The sequence below is a fragment of the Passer domesticus genome, chromosome 1 (assembly GCF_036417665.1).
Source record: "Passer domesticus isolate bPasDom1 chromosome 1, bPasDom1.hap1, whole genome shotgun sequence".
Taxonomy (NCBI): domain Eukaryota; kingdom Metazoa; phylum Chordata; class Aves; order Passeriformes; family Passeridae; genus Passer; species Passer domesticus.
The window spans coordinates 101,758,486-101,771,169 of record NC_087474.1 but is presented as its reverse complement, the minus strand read 5'-3'; the positions used below and the strand labels follow the sequence as shown (position 1 = coordinate 101,771,169).

Below are 12,684 nucleotides of genomic sequence, written 5' to 3'. Positions count from 1 at the left end.
CACGGCAGAAGAGCTGAAAGCACACAGAAACCTGCTGATGGGCACATCATGTCACAAAGGAGCAGGGCTGCCCTGCCTGAGTACAGGAGGGACATGCCCATCTAGGGGACAGACCTGTCCCCTGACTGGCTTGCCTTGAGTGATGTGATGTCCTCAACAACAAGGTTTGTCGTGGTTACTGTCCCTTGGTGGTGACAGCTTTCTCCCATCTGTGATGAATCACCTGCCCAGTCACTCTGGATTAAGAACCATGACAATTTGTACCTTCCCAAGCACTGAGCTGCTAAGAACAGCTCTGTGCTTTCAGAGTCCTCCTGCTGTTAAATTTAAGGCTCATTGCAGAAGGAAAGGAAAACCACTGCTGAAGTAAGAGACATGATGTTTTCATATGCAGTTTTAGATACAATGTGTACAGTTTACTTTGCCAATTGTTTCTGCAAGAGTGTAGAGCTAGTCTTACTGTGCTTTAAATCATTATCTCCAATATTGTCTTGCTGCACAAATGATCCTCCCTGTGTTTAAATGCAAAGCCTGAGGTCAGTCCCCAGATGGCAAGTGTGTTTGGCTGCAAGTTCAGAAGTTTCAACACTTGCAATCTTTACACTGAGTCACACACTTACACATCTAAAAATGGAAGTGGGAATCTGCAGTGTCTGGGGATGAGCCAGAGGGGAAAAAAAGCAATTTTAATTTCTATTTTAACTGGTTGAAGCTAGATCCTTAAATCAGCACAGACCGGACTGAGGTCAGAGTGCCAGTTTACCAAGCAACACAATTTCCCAATTTTTTTTTCCCACCAAGTCTTATTCTGGAATGAGGACATGAGATGATGGGAACTGCATGGTGATGGTTCATTGCACTCAAATTGCTTTAAGCAAGCTGTGAGTAGCAGAGCTCCCTGGCTGGAAAGTGCAGGCAGGGAGGGAACCGTGTTCCTTTCTTTTTTTCCAGCTCTAGTGCCGCTTACGTGCCTGCTGGGCATCGTGTCAGCTCAAAGGAGGCAAACATGCTTTTAAGATCTAATGATTGAAGCACAGCATCTTAAAGTCACACAACAATGGCAGGCCACGGCACAACACCACAGCTTTTTTGTTTTCTGTTTTTTGCTTTTTTTTTTTTTTGTCAGAAAGACCAAAAGTGATGAAAGAAGGGCAGGTAACACGCAGGGCCATGAACAGAGTACCAGTCATCACTCTTACATTCCAAAGGCAACCTACATCATGCTGCTTAAATCTGGCCCTGTGTTATTGTTACTGACAAGCTTAATCCACTGCAAAGACTCATTCGGCTAGAGAGAAAAGACAAAGGGAGGGGGGAAAAACCACAGAGGAATTAGTAATTACATCCAAGGAAAGCCAGGTCCAAACCTATGTCAAGGAAGAGGCTCTGCCAATATTGATGTCAGCCTAATTTTATTTACCCTTCTCCTTTGAAGGACAGATTGCATATATTTGAACAAAAGAAAAAAATTAGTCCTGGAAACTAAAGATTTTGTGTGCAGCAGCCATAGGGAGCCCTCTGACCCTAAAACTCATCAAGGATTAGTCAGTCTTCCTTGAATAAATTGTGCACCAGGATCCCCTGTTAGTGACAAAGAGCCAGGGTGTCAGTTTGGCGTAAGCACAGCTGGCAGGTACTACAAACTTACCTATTCTTCTCAATCTCAGTATCTGAAAATACCGAGTCTGCACCTCCTCCACCATTACAAACCTCCACACCACCACCATCCTCATCATCAAAGTCAGAGGTGTTCAGGAAATCAAAGCTTTCTAAAGCACTTTCAACTGTTAGACTTAAACTGGAGGACCTGCTTCGGCTTACTGCTGGCTTGCACTGCAAAGGCAGAACGAACCAATGAAAACCCCAGATATTAGCTACTACAAGAAAGATAAGAAAAAAAATGATAAAGCTTAAAACTTCAAATTCTTCATTTTATTTTTAAAACTTCATTTTATTGGGTGTTTCATTTCAAGCCTTCATATTCATAGCATATACAATCAAAGCCTGAGAACTGGGGAAAGCCTTTCATTCCTCCTCCCCTCCTCATGCTACCCACTCTCTTCCCCAAAGGAAAACCCTCAAAGGCAAAATTCAGCTTGTTTTATAGAAATGAGAAGTACTTCTTGAATCCAAGTTTCACGGCTCTCGGCATTTTCCAAAAGGAATGACTGGGAATTAATGCAATGGAAGTTGAAAGAGGAAGGCACATTCCTTAATTGCTGTTCTAGTTACAGAAGCCAACTTATACATATCCAATGGCACTACCTGATTTATTCCAGACGTAACTCTAACAGACCTTAGCCAGGAATGAACTTCATCCCATAGCTGCACATTTATTAATGGAATGAAAGGAGTTTTGTGGCCTTTGAAGCCAAATGGATTATTAAGGAAAAGCCAATAAGGTATTGGATTCCTAGGTGACAGAGAAAGGCAGTATTGTAACTCAGAAATTAACAGTACTAGAGAGAGGGGGGAGACCATCCCCACCTCACTGCAGGGAAGAAACACAAAGGAAATCTTGCTGCTGCTGTAGGAAGTATGAAATACCCTGGCCCCATGTGGCAATTCATACACATGTGCCCACAGAATTGCTTCCAAGGATATCCTGAAGAATCAGATGTAACTTGAGGGATCATCTCCATTGGTTGGTGCAATGACTTCAACATCTTTCACACCATGTGATTATTTGATCAGAAACAGCCATGAGCCACTGGTGCCATTACACAGGCCATATCCTCCAGTCCCAAGCAGGAGCCATGACTTTGTCTCAGCTCACAGAAAATGCTTCTGAGGTGTTCAGATCCAGCACCAGCTGCTCTAGAGCTGAAGGGAGTTGGAGTTCCATTTGTAATTCATTTGCACACAATACTAATGGTCATACATTTGCACTTAGGATGTCTGAGTCCTTAAACTGACTGTACAGTCAATAGCTGATCAGACACACTTTTCAACACATCTGTGCAAAGGATGAGTGCTGTATCCTACTTCTTGTGCAGCACCAATGGTTTCAGCTTCCATTTCCTTCAGGGCTTGGTAGTGCAGCTTCTTCAAGAAAACGGGAACAGCAACGCGTGGGCCATTTTCTCTGCTCATCTAATATGGCCAAGAGAGGTTTCTTCAGCCACAGCTGGATTCCAGCTCAACCCTTCTGCATGAGGAGCCCTTTTCTGCATAGTTGCTGGTGATACTGAGTGCCAGTCTGTGAGCTGATCAATACGTGACACCCAGACTTCAACAGATCTGAAGAGGCATCCATCTCGAGTGTGCAGGAATCCTGTCTGCACACATCCATCCTCTCTGCCCCCATCCCATGTCTGTCTGTTTGTAACTTCTGATCAAAGCAGCCTAAAGTGTCTCTGCCCTTTGGAGAGTTGATCTCTTGTACCAAGTTAGAAAAATAATAGTAATGGTACCTTTGCCTGCTAGAACCTCTCTAGGAATAAATTATGCAAGGAACAGGGGCTGCAGGCTGCCAAAAAAACCACTTAACTTGGGAAAGTACCATGCAATGGAAATAAGGAGGTTAACAAAGTTTCTTTGCAACAAGATAATGCAGAAGAATAAATGATTCCCTGCGTCCTCCTCAGCCATGTGTTTGAATTATGAGGCTTAAATGACCAACTTGCATATGAATATGAAGCATTTGAAATGATTATTTCCCATATAATACTGTTTGCAGAGTAACGTGACATGAGTTGTTATTCATGGGGGAGATACAATAACAGTGACCTGCAGTAAACATATTAACAACACGCATGCAAATCCCTTTTCTTCCAATTTTTAACATTATTCTCTGCATCTTGATGTAATGATGCAGAGAATCATGACTGATGTAATGTCTCTCATTATGAAAATGAGTGAGGGGAAAAAGGAAAAGGCCATGTCTAGGTGACATGGTGACAGCAACCTCCAGTGATACTTGTGCTTCTAAATCCCTGTGGCAATTTAGAAAATTCAGCTTCTATGACTACAAGGCCTGATCCTCAGCTGGTGTAGTTTTGCACAGCTCCACGGAGTTCAGGGGCAGTATGCTAAAGTACACCCACGGAGGATGTGACTCATGGATTTCAAAGGCAGAAATTTGGCTGTATTTGATCCCCAGTATGGCACAAGCAATGGGTTCAAAAGAGGTGATTCACAATGGTTCACAAAGCCTTCAGAGAAGGGTATAATTTAATTACCCTTCTGTCATAGCACCTTTTTCTCTTTCCCCCAGGTTTTGATAAAAGGTCTTGCTTGAAGACACAAGGTTATGATAAGCACATTGCTGACAAAAGTTTAAAAATGCAACACTGTGAAAGGATGCTCCAAGCAGGAGCAAATCTACTGCTACCAGGGAATTCTACTATTGTCCAGAAAGCCTACTTTGATGTTTACGAGGCAGGCAAGGACATTCTACTGGCTCAGATTTTCTTTAGGATAGCATTTTCTGAAAATGTACTCACTTTTAGGATGTCATCTAGATGCATCACTTCTTGATCCAGGTCCTGAAACTCTTTATACTGCTCTTTATGTGGCTCAAGAGCTAAGAGAAGCCCTTGCAAGGCCTCCTCAATGCTTCCATCGAGATAGGACTTATATCCTTCTGATTCCCCACTAATGGATCCCTCACACGGCAGCCTCTCTGGGGTCAGGGGTGTCTCTGCTGACGTAAGCCTTTTGACCAGCTGCTTCGTGATGTTGCCCTCATAGGTATCCAGCTCCACAGGCTTGAGTTCTGAGCCTTCATCCGTGTCCTGCAGGAGAGACACCGGCACACTCGTTTCTACAAAGACACGATCGCTCCCAGCATCGGAGATCTTTTGGCAAACTTCAGGAGCTGCCCTTGGGGTGTTCTTGTTCTCAGCCACCGCTCCCTCTCCATGGGACAGCAGGTCCTTTGGCTCAGCAACAGAGTCTCTGCGGGAGTCGCTGCTGCTACAGTCCAGGCTTGAGCTCTGGGAGGCCTCCAGGGCTCGGTGCTGGGTGGGGGTCACAGCGATGTCAGGGCTGGAGCTGACATGAGCAGATGAAGACTCTGCTGAGTTGGCAGGGGGCACGGCGTCTTCGTAAGGCAGGTCACCAAAAGTGAAGGAGAGAGGCCGCTTCTCAGTGGCCGCTGTTCCATTTTCAAAGACATCATCTGGCAAATTCGACTGAAAAGATAATAGGGAGAAAATGTTTTGCATGCAGCATTGGAAAGAGGAAAAAAATAACAGCATGTGCCCAGGAAAAAAAAAAGGCAAGGCAAAAGATTAAAGAAGCATTCAAGACTTGAGAGATGGAAAAAGTATTTCAAATCAAACTTCTGCTTTCATCTGCCACAGCTCCTCAATTTCAGCGTGAAAACTTCTGGAAAACCTGGGCTCAGCATCTCTCTGCTAAATAGAGAGCTTTAGGAAATGATCTCCAGAGAGAGTAATGAATTCTGCTCACCCTACTGTATTCTCTCAAACAGCATTTCCAGTGCAATGCTCTAGTTCCTGTACCATGGCTCTTTTTAATGGGATTGTACATAAGCCACCTTGTCTGCATTTTCCTGCTCATTACAGATTTCTGTTCTACTTATTTTGTGACTTCTAAAGTAGCAATCCATAAAACGTAGCACAAAATTTTGCTCCAAAAGTTTCTCTAGTGTCATGGTGTTAGTACTGTGCTATTTCTTTTTATCCAATGTCCTGCACATGGCATGCATGTCTGTAACAATTGTTGAACAAGAGTTATAGAGGAGTCCCATCCAACATGTGTTTCTGCTGAATTAAGTCATCAAAATTGGTGGTGTATTGAGCAGGACACTGATCATTAAAGAAGCAAAACCAGCCTATGCAGACTCCAGATTTATCAGGATATATATATATATATATATATAGATGTCCATCTCTGACTGACATACGGGGAAAAATCACTATAGGAGTCACAACCTGCCTATCTGACCTACAAACCTTGCTTTGTTATGTGGCCAGCTCATGGAAATGCATGGCACTGATGGAAGGCAACTACTATTTTGCTGACAATTTGCTGGAAAGAACTGTAGGTATCCACGTGTTGCTAAGCTTAAGGTTTAAGTGTCCAAAACTTGAATTTTTTTTCTAGTATCATTAGCAGCTTTTTTTCCCTAAACATAATCATAGTCAAAGGTTTATTTCTTCTTTCCCTTGACATGGGCATGCTTTTAGCTTCTGGAAGTCATGTTACTAGGCAAATGTAGAGCGTCAATCAGCGTAGCAGGTGATTTTTAAGAACCCTGTTGGCATGTACTCCTGCCCTGTTCTCTGCCCACAGATAGCTGATTTCTGATCATTATCTCTGTAGAAACCAAGAGGAATTTTGATTTAATGTGAGCCGCATGGGCTCACAGTTATGTCCTGCCCTCTAATCAGTCAGCAAAATGAGCAAGTTGCAACAGAGAGCAACACATGAAGCATGCGTGGGAATGGAAATGCCACACAAGAACTGAAAAAATCCTTCACCAAACAAAAACCAGGACTCACATATAGCTCTAGCCCTGCTTTTGGGCTTAGCCTGAGCGATGGCAGGTCACTAAAAGAGCGACTGCGACGAAGCTTGTCAAAGAAAGTGTCTTGAAGAGCATCTAAGATTGTCAACTTTGGCCTGTCTTGCAGGGGATGCAGCCATTTCTTCAACAGTTAAAGCAAAGAGGGTGTGAGGAAGGGCAAGTTAAATGAATGCTTTGCAGCAGAGTACTAAGTTACAGGCATGGGATGTGGCACTTGTAAAGTTTATCTCTGTACAGATGGCCTGATTAAGCATTCAGAATTCAGTTCATGCAAAATGTAGGAACACCCTGTGAATATCTTCAGTACGGGGGAAATTTTATCACAGGATACTTAAAAATACTTGTGCTATAATAGTTGTTTAACTACTGTTGCAAAATGAAAACACATTTTTTAAAGATTATTCAAGCATCACAGCAGTCAGGCATGAAGGATAGGTATGCATTAATTGGCCACATAGTTTCAAAGATGCCAGGATCATAGTCACCTTCTTTTAGGATTAGCAGCTAGGAATGCACTTGCTTTATAAGTGTTTGTAAGGGTAACTTGCTGGAACCAGGGCAAAAAAAGCTTAGACATGTAAAGCAGTGAAATGTTTGCAGTGTTTGAACTGCTCTAAGGTTTCTTGTTACATAAACACAAAGCCAAACAGAGCTTACAAAGAACGAGTGGTCCTTGAAGGTTGGTGTTTCAGGAGTGCCTTGGCTGTACATGGACATTCTCCTCTGGAGAGCAGATGCCTTGCTCACATTTCCCGTGGATGGGGTCAAGTCTTCAACATCAAAGGGGCTATGGATACACAAGCAAGAGGGGAGAAAATAGAAGGTTGTTAGGCTGTGCAAGAAGGACTTTCAGGTCAATAGAAAGCATTTTTGAAAGGGTGGTTTTTTAGCACATCAAAACTGAGAGGTAGCAAGATTTTAAACTGAAGTGTTTAAAGAAAATGTTGTTAATTAGACAGCAGTCTCAGAAGTGTGGTTTTTGGTTCTGATAAAAGTATTCCCTTGGAAATAATTTATGTAGTGTAGTCTGATGTTATTCTTCTCATATGAAAAGTATTCTTGCATTTGAGTTGCCAAGTGTTACACATACTAATGAGAAAGGTGCTCAACTATTAATAGAGCTGTTGCATTGTAAAGGAAACCAGGAGCTGTTATTGCCGCCTTCATGTTTATTGCATTGCAAGAAACAGCACACATGACTGTAAAAAGTTAAATGCATCAATGCTTCTTCAGAAATGACATTTACTTATTTCATTAAAATGCAGTGAGAATTGGGTCTTGTATCCTAAAGCTACCAGCTCACCTATGCTGACCAAGGTGAATAGAAAACACCAAATAGAAAGGTGAATAGAAAACACATCATTCTTGTGGTGTATGAAGCCCCTAAAAGCTAGCTTTTCAAGATGGGCCAGCTCCTGAACTTTGCTATGCTAGTGTAAATTCATAAAATGCTTTTTAAAAAATATATTTTAAAAAAGCATAAATTATATATAAATATATATATATATGAGCACTCAGTTATATCCCATTTTTAAGCGCTGAAGTAAGCTTTAGACAATTCTGAGATCTAGCATCACTAAGTAGTTCCCATACCTTGTAATGCTCTTACCAAACCTAATTTAACAGCTGAAACTAGGCACAACCCTCTTTACCACAGGAAAACCAAGCAAACTGTGGCTGACCATGAACTAATTCTCCTATACCAAACTTGGGCCACAATTCCTTCACAATCTTCCTTGGCAGGGAAAAATATAGACAGAACAACCCACATGGATGAACCATTTTTCTTTGGTTGAAGTTTTACAGCTGATTGATTGATTGACAAGCTGACCAACAAGTTTTACTTACTACCAGGTGATCTCAAGGTTCAGCTTTACTGTGCCAAGGTCATTAATGTCTACTGCAACCACCTGAGGCCGAGCTGCAAACAGGTCTTTTGTCTCGCAGGTTACACTTCCCACAAGGATATGAGTAGCAAGCCCTTTAACTTCTGTGACCTGTAAGAGGCAAGAACAGGATATTTAGGACCACAAGGGGCATTGCACACCTTAATCCCAAGATAATAGTTTTGATTGTCTGGCCTGGCCCCCTTGCCAAAAAGGTTCTAAAATATGATTGTCTGTTGCATTATGTAATGAAAAAGTCTGGGTTTGGTGGTAGTTTTGTTTTGGCTTTTTTTAGGAAATGCATAGTTGCATATGATCATGATTCCATGTTTTATGTTTTTTATAGGAGTCAGAAGAGGACAGCCATACTGGCTCAGACTGAGGGGGTGTCTAGTCTGATATTTGATCTTTTGCACTAATGATAAACAGAGCCCAAGGGAAGGGTGAGAACAGGGAGGCCACAGAGTGTCTCAGCAGTTGACAAATTCCTGACTGGGAATCTCCTGATGTAACTTTTCTAATTAGTAATTCCCAAGGGAGCTCTCTTCCAGGTATTTCTCTCTTGTAACTCTGAAGCCACGTAATTGTTTGCACCAAGGATGGGCTTTGGTGAGGACTTCCACAGATCAGCTGTTGAGGAACCACCTCTGTGTATGTTGTTACAGTAGGAGTAGAGCACTATTCATATTTAGAGATATATTTGACTGGGAATTCAGAGTGACAGTTCTATATGCGGCTCCTACACAAACCAGCCTTTGGCTGTTTGCTTGAAAGTCAGTTCTTGAGCCTTTTACATGAAAGTGTTTGGACATAGTCCAAAAAGGGAAGAGAATATACGCATTAACCTTAATAATACTGGGATTCTTGTGTACTGTAAAAAGGGGTTCTCTCCTAACTTTCCACCTTAAACCTGTGTGTTAGATTGAGAAGAATGATTCACCATGTGTCACAACTTGCCTTTCATTGAAAACCTACTGTCTCACGGATCTGGGATTATTTTGGTTGTGGGTTTTGTAATCACCTGCAATTTTTTCATAAAATCATTGCAGTGCCTAACTGGGCCGTTTCCCCTAAGACTTTCAAGACATTCTTCTGTTTAAGCTTCCTAACCAGGGACATCTGGAATGGTTTCTAGCAGCAATTTCTAGACAGGGGTCAGAGAATGGGTATCTCTAGGCTGAAGTCTTGTTGGAAAGAAAGCATATGGAACTTCCAGCCAGGAGAAAACTGTGTTGTGACACTGGGGGCAATGAAGAGATGGAACAGTGATGGAAAGACTCCAGTTTGGGAAGAAAATCTCTCCCACAGCTCTCACAAACTGATTAGTCTTGTAGTATCTACCCTGGACAATATTACAGCGTTTCAGTAGGTGTGTCAGAAATATTAATTATGGCTTGTTTCTAAAGAATTTAATGATCTGTTTCTGTATTTTTGCTGATGGTGCATGAGAAGGCAGGTTCTTGACTCCTGCTTTGCTTGCAGGCAAAGGAGTCAGCACACATACCTTAATGGAGATCAGTCCAACAATGAGAGGGAGGAAAACCATCTCTTCTCCATCCCAGCTTTGCTTGCCATTCACTTCTATCTTGCCTTTCAGTTTCCAGCGCTGGCGACCGTAACGCATGAAAATCTAAAAAAGAAAAATCCTCTCACTTTCTTGAGAAATCTGTTCTTATGACGCACAAATATCAGAAACAGAACTGTGGAAAGAGTCTGAGAAAGGCTGGAAGAGTTAGGTGCCATAGGTGCTGCCCTTCCACTTCCCATCGAGTCAGAAGGAAAAATCTACTGAAGGGTCTCTATCTCTCAGCTCTCCTAATTGCTCCTTTTGGTAGCGGACCTCTCACCCAAATTTTTAACTTTGTGTAACTTGATGACTCGTAACAAAGCTGCAAGGCATTTAATTCCATTTGCAGGTAAAGTGGCAGGGCAAGGGAGATTTGGGAGGGCAGGATGAAAGCGTCAGTGATCTATTCTAACACCTACAACTTGTTGGATCATCTGCCTTTCCAGGCAGATGAGCTTTCGGCCATTCCCCATCAGAGACCTCCCCAGCTGTGAGGTTTTGGCCATCTGATGATGGAAATTAATGACATCCATAGTGCAGTAACCCAATTTGAAGCATCAAGAGCAGGAAGACCACTTTGGGCTAGCTGGGAGACACCTGCACCAACTAACTGACCGCACAGAGGAAGCAGGAGTCATTTGTCACAGGGAATGAGAGTGGAAATGAATCTATGATCGAGGCAGCTAGGAAGTGCTGGTTGGAGGGATCCATTATCAATCCACTGCAAATTTCTTGCAAGGTTAGTTCTGTTCTGGTAGAGTTGGAGGCTTTTATTTTAATCCATCTCTAATTAAGACAGTCCTGATGATCTCTACTGAAACACTGCAATGACCAGAGACCCTGATGCAGCCTCACAGCAGGTAACATCTGGGTCTCAAGACATGGTTATTCAGTGTCTTTCTGTCACTTAGCTCTATGATGTAGTACAGCCTATGCATTCAGTAAAGGATGCTTGCAAGGATGTGCTCCATTTGCCCTACGGGCATGGGATGGGGCATATGCTTTTTTCTAGGGGTATTATAAACTTTTGTCACAAATAAGATTTTTAAAAGCTATTAAAAAAAAATCAAAGTTCTTCTAACAGCTATCACCCAGTTCTCTGAATGTAAAATCCAGGAATTCTGACAGATGCCCTGACAAAAGCAGACATACAGAGAACACAAGGTTTTTCAGAGCACATATGGGAAAAATAATAGCTGTTTATTGAGGTGCTGATGTGAAAAGGTTTTATTCATCATGATGTAAAAAGCAGCAGAGGTATGCCTTCCTTTTGGTTCTTTTGCTATTTAATAAACAAACTCATGCAGACATACCTCGTATTGATCTCCTGGGCAGAGCCGAGCGAAGCCAGCCAGACCTGAAAAGGAAAAACAAAGAGGGGCTGTGGGAGGGCCTGGGCTGCTGAGTGTGCCTGAGCCCAGAAGTGGGGTGCAGTGGGGTGCCCAGGGCCACACTTGGATAAAAGAGACCAACACTCTCCTGCAATCTCCCAGCTGCTGTTTATATGCCCCCTCTTACTGCTGCCTGTGCACCCTCTGAACCAAGACAATCCACCATCTTAATTTGCTTTATTTTGTGTAAAATTCACTGGGCTGTGGTTTCTTGCACATGGAAGATTTATACCTTCCAGCTTTTTTCCCTATTATAGCCTAAAGTTTCCTTTTCTATAGTAACTACAGAAAAAGGAGAAACACCTCTCTGATGTCATCTGGCTTCAGACACTCAGCTGAGAGCCCCTCCCATGGCGAGGTGTAGGCGAGCTGCTGATCCCCCTGTAGTGCTCCTCAATGCTGTCTGACCGAGCTCCACACTTCCACACAGATCCCTTTTTAGTACATCTTCAGAGAGACACAGCAAGCAACAGGGCCTCCTTCTGCTTGGTGTTTCCATAACATTATCATTCCCATAATAGCTGAGTGTCTTTCAATAGTAAGTGAATCACAAAATATGACTGACATCTGTAATACCAGATTAATCCCATTTTTCCCCCTAGTGGGAGAAGTAGCACAGCAAAGCACTTGTGATTTGGTTTTGGGGTTTTTTAAGGTAGGACATAACAATACTATTTTTATATCAGCACTGTGCATATGAAATGAAAGTTTCCTGAGGCTCCACACTGAAATCCAAGGGGAATTTCCACCCCTCTCCTGGCCTGCTGACCTGCTTTTCTACAGAATTCAACTGGTTGTTTTTCCCACAGAGGGAGCTCCTCCTTTCTCACAGATTCCCCTCAGAATGTAGCCATTGCACTTGTTTTGGTATAAAAACTTACTCAGCTTTGCCTGTGTGAGCCTAAATCTATGTCTCTAGTATTGCAGTGTCCAAAGAAACCATCTTGAAGCCACATACAAAGCCTGTGGCAGAGAAAGCAACACACAACGCAACACACAGGAGTGTGCTAAAATCAAGGAAAGTATAACGAGCCCTAGTGCTGGTTGTATTTGCATTAATTAGTCCTGCTAGCTGTACTGTAGGAGCAACTCAATCCCTGCATGCAGCCATGGGCTGTTCCCATGATCTGCTTATCTGCCTCTTCCATTTCTTTGACCAGAAAATAGTTTTCTTTGCTCATCTTAGTGTTCAGCAGAACAGAGAGGCCCTTGCACTGAGCTCATATTACCAATTCCTTTTTAATTTATTTACTGTTAATAAATAATTTAAGATTACTAGCACTCTACCACTGCTTCTCTCTCCCCAGACATGCTTTTATAAGTGAATTTGATCTCTCCTGGGAC

The 12,684-nt window shown here is 42.6% G+C and overlaps 1 protein-coding gene across 6 annotated transcripts in view; it reads right to left on the bottom strand.

The window, feature by feature from the left end:
• RIPOR2 (RHO family interacting cell polarization regulator 2) overlaps positions 1–12,684 on the bottom strand; it is a 106,585-nt gene that overhangs the window by 11,583 nt on the left and 82,318 nt on the right. For 4 of the 6 annotated variants that reach the window (XM_064431761.1, XM_064431749.1, XM_064431748.1 and 1 more), the window contains exons 9-15: positions 11,263–11,306; positions 9,887–10,012; positions 8,345–8,493; positions 7,154–7,283; positions 6,471–6,617; positions 4,446–5,135; positions 1,649–1,833 (exon numbers count right to left, since the gene is read on the bottom strand). In XM_064431761.1, coding sequence (XP_064287831.1) covers positions 1,649–1,833; positions 4,446–5,135; positions 6,471–6,617; positions 7,154–7,283; positions 8,345–8,493; positions 9,887–10,012; positions 11,263–11,306 — 1,471 coding nt within the window. Of the gene's footprint in view, positions 1–1,217; positions 1,289–1,648; positions 1,834–4,445; positions 5,136–6,470; positions 6,618–7,153; positions 7,284–8,344; positions 8,494–9,886; positions 10,013–11,262; positions 11,307–12,684 lie in introns of all 6 variants that reach the window. The other 2 variants (XM_064431751.1, XM_064431758.1) reach the window with 2 other exon arrangements.